The sequence below is a fragment of the Dendropsophus ebraccatus genome, chromosome 7 (genome assembly GCF_027789765.1).
Source record: "Dendropsophus ebraccatus isolate aDenEbr1 chromosome 7, aDenEbr1.pat, whole genome shotgun sequence".
NCBI lineage: Eukaryota > Metazoa > Chordata > Amphibia > Anura > Hylidae > Dendropsophus > Dendropsophus ebraccatus.
The window spans coordinates 37,980,315-37,994,671 of record NC_091460.1 but is presented as its reverse complement, the minus strand read 5'-3'; the positions used below and the strand labels follow the sequence as shown (position 1 = coordinate 37,994,671).

Below are 14,357 nucleotides of genomic sequence, written 5' to 3'. Positions count from 1 at the left end.
CCATTGGCAGCACGATATAGCCGATACCAGATATACTAGATCACACGTGCCCGCAAAGAAAAGTGGCATAGCACAGGCTTAAAGGGGCGTTCAAGTTTCGCCAAGTAAACCTTAATCTTTGTAAAATGTAACATCCCATATACTTTCTATATCAGTTCCCTCGAAGTTTGCTGCCAATTTGAAGGAAGCTTCATTGTTTACATCTCGGAGATAAATATCTGTCCCGGTCATGTGACGGACACGCAGGTGCGCGGCTCGTTACGCGGAACAAATCTGATAACTGTAACTAACAAGCAGAGCTCCTGGGTCACATGACCAGGAGAGATATTTGCTCACCGACATTTTAAAGGAAGCCTTGTTGTTTACATCCAGGAGATAATGATCTGTCCCGGACACGCAGGTGCGTGGCTTATTATCAGATTTGTGCCTCGTAAGGAGCCACGCACCTGTGCGTCTGTCACATCACCGGGACAGATATTTATCCCCTGGATGTACACAACAACAGAGTTCTTGAAAACGTAATAAAAGATATAGAAAGTAACTTTTTATAAAAGAACGAGTAATTTGTAAGTGTCGAAAATGTATCTTTTCAAAATTTAAAAAATTATAATATATATATTTTTTTTTCGTTCTGCATTAGTGAAAGGATAAGTAACAGTCAGGGGCCACTTATCCCAAAAGGGACAATCTAAGAGATAGAATCTGAGCAGGTTGTACTCACATATATTAGGTTATCATCAGGTTTATCCCAGCTATATTACATTAGGACATATCTCGGTGCTTACGTTAACCTCAAATTTTTGGGATAATTTCTTTGTAAACTTTGGAAAAAAAGGTTATGCAAAATAGCTCCCACCCCACCTCGGAAATGGTGGCGATCCTTCAAGTCAGTGTTTCGCTCCATTTAGAAGTCTTAGATTTATGCCAAGCCAAACATCTCTCCAAAAGGAAAGACTAACCATTCTCTGTGAAGTAAACTTTGATCATTTCCTTTAAGTTTACTCTATGGTACACAAGCGCTTCGGAGTGATCATTTGCAAAGCTATAGCATTGCTATGGGACAGGTAATTACAAATATTTGGGGGTCATTCACCATAGATGTGCAGCAATTAGAACTCCGTAAACAGTATTAAAGTGTATTGTTATGTTTACGGGGATATAGGATTTTTATCTAAAAAGAAAAAAAGTCGGAGCCTCTTGTCATAACCTTTTAAGAAAGAACCTATGGAACAGGCTAGGAGTTCTAGAGTTAATCCGGGTGCAAGGAGAAGACAGCTGGAAGACAAGAGGACTGGGAGACAATAGACAACTATTCTGCACTCTCTTGCACTCTTTGTGAATAGTGTTTGACAAACCTGCCTGTCCGCACACGCAGAGGATTGCGCTGGAGGGTAGGAAGACTAAGGACGGGTGTCTCTATGGTATTAGCCCAACTTTCTCTGCTCGTGTGCAGTACATGATAACACGGCAACCAGGCAAAAACACGTTAAACAACCCGTCCCAACTTGTCCACACTCAGAACATAGGCGAGGAGGACGGAGAGTGCTCCATCACCTAGCCCCCAGTGATAGATGCACTCAGCGCTTCTTACACCATTAGTCTGGGCACAAGTCACAACCATAGGGTGTTAAGGATCCACTTTAAAAAAGGGCAGATGTAGCAGAGCCGGATTTTTAAACACAGATCAAAAAGCAAATTTCATTCGATGCAAATACATAGTAAGTAAAAACTGGTCTTACCTCCATCTGAGACTGTGGCGGCCTGCGGAGAAGAAGAGAGAGACATGAGTGTTTACAAAACTGAATTACATCTCCGAAAAATTTAAGTCCAATAAACCTAAATAAAATAAATGATATATATAAAAATACAGGATTCCAAATTTCTGTCAAGTCCAGAATGCACAATATAGTGTGATCCGGTTCTAGCTCAGCACATCCATCTGAATTGCAGCTTTGCTCCACCCTCCCGCCAGAAAGAAGCGAGCGACTCCTCCTCGGATAATCAGAATTTCAATCCTATCAGTCACACGCAGTTCATAGGAGAAAAAAAAATGCTGCTTTTGCATAAAAACACTAATCAGGGCTGGGATAAAAATACTCCCGCATCATTTGCATAAGCAGATATTCTGTAGAAGGGACGGCCGTATGCCGGCATACAAACCGAACGCAACTTTACTGGATATAGAGGCTAAAGAGATGTGCATTCTAATATATGTATCCGTCCTCACACCCTTATTCCTGCATATAGTTTGTGCATAATCTGTCTCCATCATACAAGGACTTCTAGATAGTGTTTTCTGCTCTAGTCACATTCAAAGCTGCATTCAAAGATCTTTGGAGATTCCTATTCAAAGAACATTATGTGCAAGCACACCCGGCCAAGATGAGCATACAAGTGTATGGGATTTATAGCTGGCTATAAGAAACATGGTGCTATGCTCCATCCCATGTTGTACTGTATCATAGAATAAATCAGTGCCATATGGAGGGGGCAATACAATGGCATAGGAAGCCATTAAAAAGTCCAAGTTCATGGACCCCACTAAGTCTGATATTAAAGGGGTTATACAGGATTACAAAAACAATAGGACTTTGCTGCAATACCAAATACAACCAGGTGTGGCGTTGCCCTTGAAAAAGCAGCTGTTTTTCTTATGGTGGACAAGCCCTTTAAACCAAGGGTGCACAAACTGTGCCCCTCCAGCTGTGGTAAGACCACTATTACCTTTATACCTGTATAACCAAAGGGTGTCTAGGCACAATGGGAATTGTAGTTTTGCAACAGCTAAAGCACCACAAGTTCTGCGGTGACTCATCAATTCACTAGAGTTATTACTGAGCAGTAAGTGCTAGAAATATATACAGGTGTCTATTGACCGGACTTCCCATGACCCCAGGGTTACCCCTATAGACACAGGACGTCCATTACCAGTTGTGAAATGGATAAAAGCTCCAAGACTGGAGCAGACTGGACTGGTCAGGTATGGCCCTGACCTCCGATTGTCTATACAATAGAAGGGCAACGAGCCATTCAAGGTCATTTTCTGACTGCTTAACATGTGCATCAGTTACCTGATCAATATCATTGGAGCATAGATCATTACAGGTCCATATACGTATAATGTATTACCACATGGCCAGACAAAGGCCAACAAACTGTATGTAACATCCCCAAGAAGCATCAACCCATATAATGGCACATGGATCACCTATGAGTCCGTAATAGGTAACATAGAGTAACAATAGGTAACAATAGAGTAACATCTGCCAAAGAAATCAGGGTTCATCTGCTGGATTTCAACATGTCCGATCCTTTTTTTTCTTATGGTAGTTAAAGGGGTACTCTGGCAAAAAAAAAAAATCAAAATTATCTAGGTTTGTAATTTAGTCCTATTTAAAAATTTCTAGTACTTATTAGCTGCTGTATGTCCTGCAGGAAGTGGTATTTTGTTTTCAGTCTGACACAGTGCTCTCTGCTGCCACCTCTGTCCGAGACAGAAACTGTCCAGAGCAGGAAAGCTTTTCTATGGGGATTTGCTACTGCTCTGCACAGTTCCTGTTTTGGACAGAGGTGGCAGCAGAGAGCATTGTGTCAGACTGGAAATAATCCATCACTTCCGACAGGACATACAGCAGCTGATAAGTATAGGAAGACTTGAGATTTTTAAATAGAAGTAAATTACAAATCTATATAACTTTCTGAAATCGGTAGATATGAAAGAAAAAGATTTTTGCTGGATAACCCCTTTAAGCAGCTCTCAGAGGAATAGGGAGGCAGCTTACTCCCCATTCTGAAGACATGCATGATTGGTAAGCGGCGCGTGCAAGAGTACGAAAGGGTCGACTGGTGGTCAAACAAGCCATAGGGTCCTATTCCACGGGCCGACCAGAGCCCGATCAACAATGTAAACGAGCGCCGATCTGCTAGATCGGCGCTCGTTTACTGGGCCTATTCCACGGCCTCGATGATTGTTAAGCGAGGGTAGCAGGGACATTGTTACCGATGTCCTTGCAGCCCTTGTTTCATACATTATCTGTCCGGGCTGCAGGTCTTCTTCTTCCTCCCGGTCCCGCACCGCAGCAGCTTCGGAGCGGCCGGTTTGAACTGACAGACCGCTCAGCCAATCACTGGCCGCTGCGGGTCCGGCCAGTGATTGGCTAAACGGTCTGTCAGTTCAGACAGCCCCGCTCCAAAGCTGCTGCAGCGCGGGACCGGGAGGAAGAAGGAGAAGACCTGCAGCCCGGACAGGTAATTTATGATGCTGCTGAAATGCTCTCTATTCCACGGAGCGATAATTGGCCAACTCGGGCCGATTCAGCCGATTATCGCTCCGATTCAGCCGATTATCGCTCCGTGGAATAGGCCCCATAGGGCCAGCTTCAGGGTGTGTCCCTAAAGGTCCATGCACACAGCTTTACGTGTCACTGTGTGAACCTGCCAGCACATAGGCTGTTTACCCAAGAATATTCCCAGCAGATATTACTTTAGGAAATGACATTAAAAGGTGAACTGTAACTAATAAGTAGTGTTTCTATGATTAGGGCCCGGATAAGGTCTGTTACACCATGCCAGCTACTTGGTGAGCAAAGTAACACAGACAAGTAAGTGTTCTACTGCACTGACTGTACCGATGGCAAGTAGCCATCAAGACTTTACTATACCACCGCATATTGCCAACAGATTTTAAAACGTTCTTCCTGAAAATAAGAAGTGTCTGGCAGCTGTTTAAAGGGGTTATCAAGGCTATAAAAAAAAAAGAAAGAAAGAAAGAAACACACGTCTGCTTTCTTCCGAAAACAGCACCACTCTATTGCTCGGTTTGGAGGTGGTATTGCAGCTTAGCGAAGTGAATAGAGCTGAACTGTAATACCATACACAACCCGAGGACAGGGGTGGCACTGTTTCTGCATGAAAGTATCTATGTTTTTTCAAATGCTGGATAACTCCTTTAACCCGCTCTTCCCACTGGAAATGTAGGCTAAAGTTAGCCATATATATTCACACAGTCTGTGCACAGTCTGTAATTATAGACAATGTACTATGGCGTCAGTACAATAACTCAAAGATTTAAACAGCTTCGAAGGTCCCGGCTTTGTAATGGTCAATGATGTAGCACATTGTTCGTAATGACGGACGGTGCTCGAAACGCTAGGATGTAGTCTAAGATGGCTATAGGCCAAACAGTCATTAGCCAATAGCCATCTCTCATCATTCCCCCATACACATGAACACTCACTTTGGGGGTGCCGTTATACACAGTAGATGGCGGATTAATCCTTCGAAAAATGATAAATATAGTCAATACAGGTGTAACATGTATGGTCAGCTTTATGGGGTTTTTCCATATAAATACTATTGATGAGCTATGCTGTGAATAGTGGCTGAGGCTGCAGTAACACAGCACTGCCACTATGCGGAGTACAGAGCCACCCGATTTTGTGTCCAGAACTCTATGTAGCATTGGCAACATACAGCTGATCGGTGAAGGTGTCATGTGCTGGCATCCTGTCAATCAACTATTGATAGCCTTTCCTATGGATAGGCAATTACTATTTCCCTGGAAGACCCCTTAAAGCATGCATGTCTATGGACAGGAAGAGCTGTCAGCAGGACTAGCATTTGTCTGACAGCAATTGAAGATGCATGGTCACTTTAAGGATAAGGCCATCAATGTTTAACCCCCCCTGTAGTTCATCAACACCTTGTAGAATGGAGACACCACCACATGTTGTGTACACGACACTTACGGAGGTCTATTTATTGCAGGACCTATTTACACTCCTTCAAGGCTGCAGCAAGTAAATGGTTGATGATAAGTGGGCGGTATACAGTGGATAAACAGAAGAGAGCGTCTGTCCCCTTATCCCCTGAGATATACAAACAACAAGCAGTGTGCTGACTGTATATATATATATATATATATATATATATATATATATATATATATATATATATATATATATTCAAGATTACAGACCGGCCATAGGACACGCAATCATTTTATCTTTACCAGTAATCGGTGTCTCCATTGTGTTACCAGCTAAACAATCCTATCACAGGTTCTATGACTCTCCGCGATGGATAACGTGAGATGGCCCAATAATCACCACTAAATCTATAGACGGAGGAGAGTGTTATGTCGGGGATGAGCAGAGACTCTGGTAACTATAGAGATCTGTTAAGAGTATAACAGAAAATTATTTTTCCCATACAGAGCTCCTCATACCCTTCATAGTCATACGGCGCCTGTATCGGGCCTTAAAGGGGTTGCCTAATTTAGAAAACCCATCTGAATTTATGGGGGAAGGGGGGTCCACATCTCTTTTAAGGAGAATGGTTGCTAAGGCTATATTCACACATCCGTTGTTCTGTCCGCAAATGCCCGTTCCCATGTCCGTACATGCGTACAGGGCAGTGATTCGTGCCGCAAAAAAAAAAAAAGGACATGCTGTAATGCGGACCGCATTTTGCAGCACGGATCGCTATGCTAATGAAGCGTCAATGTAGTGATGCGTGAAGAACGGAGCACTACAAATACACATTCATAGTGCAGGCCGCGGATCTGTGGTCATGTGTGAATGTAGCCTAAGAGTGTCTCTCTCTCTCTCTCTGGATGACCTGTCCTGACCATATGAATGGGCACTATGTAATATTTCTTTCCCCTGTGGTGGCACCGTTGAGAATCTGATCACTTAATACCAGGATTCCCTCACAAGTGATTGAATTTCACAGTCTATTGTGAAGAATCCCTTCTAACAAGGGACTGTTCAAAGTGGAGAACCCCTTTAATGACCAGGTCATATTCAGCGGGTGTAACTTTTTATAATTTTTTTCTATTTTAATGCTATGAAAGTTGTTTTAGCATCTTTTCCCATATTAAGCAGTATGTTTACTACCCCTTTAAGTGGGACTCTTAGTAACGTCAGGGAGCGGGTGATGGGTCATACCATTATTCCGGCTTGCTCATTCCTACACAGTCAGCGAGCAGGATTCATTGTGCAATGATCAAACTTTCAGACGCATGATTCACAGCTTACAGTAGTGTGCTAACAAAGACAACAACACTCAGCCTGTAAATAATCCTGACTCACCCAAATGGATAAACTGTTGGCAGAGCGTGGAGGCTGGCATCTCTACACCACGCCAACCTGCCGGAGGATCACGGAGATACGACTAGAAGACTAGCTATACGGGTGCAGAGAGGCTCTTGAGCCATAGAGGAGCCTTTGGACCATGTAGGATAACACCAGTATTACTAATGGTACATGGGGGGGGGGTCTAGTTGCAGATTTTGCCATGGGGCTTACACCCCTGAATAGGACGCAGTTTTCCTACAGTCCTGAATATCAAATGTTCTTCTTTCTGCCGTATTAGCAATATGAAAATCCACTGCACACCATGATAACCCAAGGCAGGAATCCAACGTTCATCTGTGCAAATGGATCAGATCCATTAAGAATCAATTAATACACAAGAATTATGCATGGGTTTTTTCATAGCATCTGATCAGGACATAAAAATTAGGGAAAGTAAACAACACCATTCGATATATGAAAGGGGTACGTGAGAGAAGCCCATGACCCTTGTATCCAAGACAAAAGACTCCCCAGCTCCTTCACAAGTGTTACCTTTGTTTCCTAATTTATAATTCAGACCACCAACGTGTTTCAGGCGTTGTTCATATTCTTATTCATGGCTGTATCACAATCCTCAATATGCCCATGTTAGCTCCCTATCTGGCCCCAGTTATCTATTCATGAATGGGGGCAACAAGCCTGACTGCAAAAATGAGGCACAATGGTCAGGGCATATTTAGGTTTGTTATACATCCATGAATAAAGATTTAAACATCAGAAATACGTCGGTTGTCTGAATTCTAAATGATGAAATAAGAGCTGGAGAATCCAACATAAACAAGAAATAAGACCATATATTGGTTGTCATCCAGATTTAAGAACCATAAAATAATCACTTAAAACAACTTCATACAGTAAGATTCTTTGAAAGTAGGGTGTCAACTGAAAGCCTCTATGGCTACCATAGAGGCTGTCACCCAACTTTCGCATACATAGATACCCAAGAAATTGCTGAATACCGTCTTCACCAATCCCCCTATTCCTTTCTTGACCTCATCACCTATGCGATTTGTCTTGTGTCCACAATCCAATAGACAGATCCCATTATACAATGGAAATCATTGGTTTCTCGCGGGGCAGCGATGATGAATGACGCACTTTGGATAAGTGACAGGGCTGAGAGACCGGCAACATTCGTCATTTGCCGGGTTACTTGGAGGATCAAACACATAATCAGCCTCCTCTCTGTCCCGGGCATGGTCGGCCATTTGTCACCTTAGGTGTGACCATTCCTTCCTACACATGCTAACCCCAGCGATGGTATAATGGCAGGGCGCTGCACTCTCACAGGGTCGTGGGCCCATTTGCAGCCATTTGGCTCTCTTTAGAAGGCGTTTGCTGGCTGACATGGATGGAAAAGCAAAGCACCATTGCATACTGATGTCATTACTTATACATGAGAGGCTTGTGTGTTTTATGTGGGGCCGTCAACTGTGACAGGAAGCTCAAGGCTACGAGCAGCTGTCGGGGGCAAACAATAGCCAAAGTCAATTGGGAGGCAAATACATAGGTCAGCCATGAATAGAGAAAAACAACGTAAAACATAATGCAGACACGCCACCATAACTATATGGGCAACCTGCGGCCCATCATCTGCCATTTATTAAATTACCTATATATCAGGCTGAGATGGGAAACAAGATTTTCCAGGACCATCAATATTAGATGGGGGTCCTATCCGTCAAATCCCACTCATCCATCATGGATATCTCATACAGTGGGTGAAGATGCCATGTTTCCTGCATAGTCCACCTCTGTACACCATCTATACGAGAGCTGGTTTATCATCTATAAAACATATAAATTAGATCACAGGTAATAAGAGGGTTGGCTTGTGCAGCAATAGGATCCTACATGCTGGTCATAGTTCATGCAGGTTCCCAACGTAATATGGAAAATTCAATTTACCACTTGGCTGACCATTGCAGCTCTAGCATGAAGCTCTGATGCAATAGTTATACCATATGTGAATACAGTATATTACTATATATGTGTAAGTGTATACCTTCATCGTTTGCAGAGACCCATAGGGCAGGCTATAATGTGTATAAATACTCTGTATGAAACTGAAGGTATATGGCGGTATAATAGGCTTGTGCACCTCTATGGCACCACCCATTTCATTACCTACATAGTATATAGTCCAAACAAAGCATCTAGCATTACTTTATCACGAAAAAAGCTAAATCAATCTTATAATAGGGAAGTTAAATATTCTAAAAGGAGTATAGTATACAGAAAGAAAGTTGATAGAATGGTCCCTGACGTCCCCGAGGCTGCACACAAAGTCATAGGAAGTAGGGTCGCCCCCTCACCTTATCGGAAATCTCTAAGGTTTGTTTTCTCCAAATTCCTTTCTTCAATCGCTGCATGTTACACTAGTGTTTCTCCGGGGCACTGCCATAACCCAGAGGACGGCCCGGAACGCGTGCACTGTCTCTACACGCCATGGAATTCTGCTAAACTGCTCGATTACTCACTGCTTTGGCAACTGGGAACTGTAAACCTCCCTGTCTGGTTAAGACGTATATGGGGACGGCCGTTCCCCGAGATATAGGTAGGAACATCGAGAGAACAAATTGAGTATGACGACACAAACATATAGCATGGCCATAAATGATGATAAATGAAATGTCTGCAACAGTCCCATTCATTTCAACAGGACCAGCTGAAATACAGGCCAGCTAAGGTGAATGAATATAAAAGCACCTATAGGCAAACACTATAGATAAGATGGAAACCAGACATGAGATGGTCAATAGTAGGTCAAGGTTTTTAGATGCAGTTTTTAAAAGTCTTCCTTCTGGCTTACTGATCAGGTCAGTGTGTTGTTATAGGTCAGATGTCATGTCGTATTTTGCACTACCCTGTAAAACTGGGTTTTTTTTGTCCTCTTTTCGTTCTCTTTGCTTTTGGTAAATTGTAACAATAAAAATTCAAATTTTAAAATAAATAAAAGTCTTCATATTGCAGTCAAAAATTAAAGGAGGTTATCCAGGGAGCAGAGAAAGGTCTTAGGGTCCTATTATATGGTCCGATAATCGTTTAGCAAGGGCTGCACAGACATTGTTAGCGATGTCCATGCAGCCCTTGCCCAAACAGTTAATACTTTACCTATCCGCGCTCCCAGTCTTCTCCTGCACTCTGTATGTATCCCGGTGCCGTGTACTGTGGCTTCAGAGCGGCCTGTCTGAGCTGTCAATCACTGGCCGTGGCAGCTGTTAGCTCAGACAGGCCGCTCTGAAGCTGCAGCGCGCGGTGCCGGGACACATACAGAGCACAGGAGAAGACTGGGAGCGTGGATAGGTGTTTGGGCAATCGTCAGCCACCCATTGCTATTATATAAGTGTATAAAGGGCCTAAACTCTTAGCTGATAAGTGGAAATGTGTCTAACTGGTCAGTGCTGCACAAGGCTGTTAAACATTTTGTTTATATAAAAGTAGAAAACCCCTTTAAGAGGATAGCTGCAGTAACCTTCAAGTCTTCACTCTGTCTGTTCCGCCTTAAAGGGGTTGTCCAGGCTTAGAAAAACTTTCTTCCAGAAACAGCATCACTTTTATCCTCAGTTTGAGTGTGGGTTTGCAGCAGAGTTCCATTAAAGTGAATGGAGCTGAACTGCAATACCAGACAGAACCTAAGGACATGGGGTGATGCTCTTTTTGCAAGAAAGTAGCTGTGCTTTATCTAATCCTGGATTACCCCTTAAAGCCCCATATTGTTATCTATCTAGCCTTCTCCAAAAATTTGATGGAAACCTAAACTCACCAAAGCCACAGCACCTATTCATTGAATTATTTCAGGGAGGGAAGTCACTAAACAATGAAAATCGGTGCAATGATGCTCCGTGTACATTGTTGTACATGTAGTTCCCCTTCCACATTGTTTTTATGTATAGTAAAGAACAAGAAAATAGTGAGGCCCGTGCGATAATCTGTAATCGCTCCCCCGTCAGGCAGGCCACAATAGCTTTAATCCACAGCCGGGCCTCCTCCATGTCATCCTGGAAGATTTCTAGAAGCGTAGATTGTTCCTCCGGAGTCAGTCATTGTGCTGATTAAACAGTAGTTTAGCCCCATGCTGATCCCACCAAAACAAGACAAAAACACAGCGACACACACACAATACTAATAGCATAGACAAACATTCAGGGATTGTTCATGGAGATAGAATGGCTGGATAATCATTCCAAGGGGATGCGGTCAGTCTATGTAAGCTACAGAAGCAAGACGCAGATACGCCGTATTTTATCATATGGCTTTGATGTTAACAAAACAACCAATGTGTAGAGGACATACAAGTAAAGATCAGCCGTGAAGCCAACAAAATGGAGACTCAGTGGGGTAAAGAAGTTCACACACCTTCAATAGCTGTTGGCTAAAAGTTATCTCCCAATCTCCCCATACATATGAATGTTCATGTATTCTCAGTGGCCAGATGGAGGGTCAGCCACTGCCAGACAGCTCCGGTGGCTACTTATCCTTCAGAGAACATACTGCTCTATTGCTGGCTCTGTTCCTCCCAGAGCAATATGGTTGGATGTTGAAAATCCATCTCTCCACCAACATCATGTGTTGGTTGGCAAAGAGTTAGGATTTCCCTATACACCTCATGGTGGCAGCAGAACCCACTGGTGGGTTCAACCAACTGTAGTATAAGGTCTATGGGCACCTTCAGTATTAGCAGGATAAGATATATGGGGTCCAGGCCACTAGATATTGAGAATAGGAGTCCTGACGAGTAATCCAACAATCATACGTGCACACCGCCCCTTCATTTACTGTCTATAGGACGGCCAACGGCAGCAAGTACAGGACAAGTTTTACACGGGCCATATGTTTGCCCTCAGGCATTTGCTATTGGGGATAATAAGAATGAAGAAATTCCCAGCCCTATAGCTCCCCTTCCCTATGGGATAAATATGAGATGTGTCTACTTGGTTCCCCTACCATTGCATGTGTTGAGAAGTTGTTTTTAAAAGGGCTTTACACTACGATTTCAGCAAAAATATTTTTTAAATGGTACGTTCACACTTACCGGACCTGCAGCGTATTTTCTGCTGTGGATCCGCAGCAGATTTCATTTAAATAACTGAACACAGCATCAAATTTGCTGCGGATCTGCTGCGGGTCCTGTAGGTGTGAACACACCCTAAAAAAAATAAAAGTGCCAATCAGGTTGACCACTTCCAGCAACAGATATCTAATGTGGACGTCCGGCTTCATCCAGGCCCCATCCCTGGCACAATACACATTAGACTCTTGGAATGTAAAGTCCGTCAGACATGACCTGCTAATGACATCATTAACAAATCCCTTGTCTTCCTGTCCATGAGGCGTCCACATCTCTGTGATCTTCCAACCTGATCTCCAGTCATACCTCAGCCATTAGTTCTCCTCATAATCTTATAATACATATAAATATCACGTTATGGCGGATGACTCAATGTTCTCCAGATAAGCCTCCGTAATGTTAAGCAGTAATAAATGTGACTGGCTGTTATAGAGGTGCTATATCGGTGTAACATTGGTCTCTATTCACATCTACAATGGAGCCTAGCACTGACAGGTATTACAGGGACAGGATTTATGGATGAGGCCTAGGGAGCTGTAAGGCATTTTTACTGCGCATTTCTGAAATGTTTAAAAGTGGCGGCCAGATGTTACTATATTGCAAGATATGACGCCGCGTTCACAATACTGAAGTATATTAACTAATATTAGAGCGGCTGTGGGTTTTGTTCATCTCATGTTATCACTGCGGCCCTCCAGCCGTTGCAAGACTACAATTCCCATCATGCCTGAACAGCTTTGACAGCAATTATGTACAGCAAACTGGTATATACGCATATAGTCCTATAACTATAACGTAGCCAGCCTAGGCAATGCTCTGTGAGCTCACTGGTGTAAATCGGGCCACAAACACTGATGTGCAATTAATCTGGGCAAAACTTTGACTGCTTACCGTAACAGAGTAATATTTTTTGCCCCCTCACTTTAAAGGGGTTATCCAGCGCTACAAAAACATGGCCACTTTTCCCCCTCTCTTGTCTCCAGATTAGGTGGGGTTTGGAACTCAGTTCCATTGAAGTAAATGGAGCTTAATTGCAAACCACACCTGAACTGGATACAAGAGTAGGGGAAAAGTGGCCATGTTTTTGTAGCGCTGGATAACCCATTTAAAAGGTGTTATCTAACGCTAAAAAAGCATGGCCACTTTCTTTCAGACAGACCCATTCTTGTCTCCAGTTTGGGTGTAGGTTCTGTAATTTCATCCCAATTAAGTGAATGGAGGTTAATTGCAAACCACACCTGAACTGGAGACAAGAGATGCTGTCTCTGGAAAAAAATGGCCATGTTTTTGTAGCGCTGGATAACCCCTTTAAAAAGGGTTATCTAGGCTTAGGAAAACATGGCTACTTTCTTCCAGAAACAGCACCCTGCAAGTCCTCAGTATTGCAGATCAGTTCCATTGAAGTGAATAGAGCTGAATTGTAATACCACACACAACCTGAGGACAGGTGTAGCAATGTTTTTTTTTTCTAAGCCTGGATAACCCCTTTAAAGGGGCTCTTTCCTCCAGAAATGGCACCTCTTTTGTCCTCACTTTTTTAGAGGTACTGCGGCTCAGTTCTACCGAAGTGAATGGAGCAGAACTGTAATACCACACACAACCTGAGGTCAGGAAAGGCGCTGTTTTGGGAAGAAAGCAGCTATGTTTTTGTACTGTAGGCATATATTTTCTGACCGTAAGATGATTCCAAATGAACTGCGACCTACAGGCCTTTTAATACATTTGAAGTGAATCCTGCAATCTCTCTCTTCTTGGCCTTCACACAAAGTTTACAAAAAAAAAAAGTTTTCAAAAGTTTAGTCGGGGCTGGAACAAGTGTGGAAAAGACATTATGTATGAAGACATCACATACATTGGGGGAGAGTTATCAAACTTGTGTAAAGTAGAACTGGCTCAGTTGCCCCTAGCAACCAATCAGATTCCACTTTTCATTCCTCACAGACTCTTTGGAAAATGAAAGGTGGAATCTGATTGGTTGCTAGGGGCAACTGAGCCAAGTCAACTGTACACCATGTTTGATAAATCTCCCCCATTGTCCATATGACATAATACTGATCCAGCATGTACAGCACCACCAAGGCCACTTCAATGAAAAAAAAACCCTCTTCATTACTAAGCTGTGGTGTGTGTCCAAGGCCTTACCCCATATT

General features: G+C 43.0%; 1 protein-coding gene across 1 annotated transcript in view; it reads right to left on the bottom strand.

The window, feature by feature from the left end:
* Window positions 1-14,357, bottom strand: part of RGS12 (regulator of G protein signaling 12) — a 115,095-nt gene that overhangs the window by 46,681 nt on the left and 54,057 nt on the right. Inside the window, exon 4 of the mRNA XM_069977357.1 lies at window positions 1,740-1,761. Coding sequence (XP_069833458.1) covers window positions 1,740-1,761 — 22 coding nt within the window. The remainder of the gene's footprint in view (window positions 1-1,739; window positions 1,762-14,357) is intronic.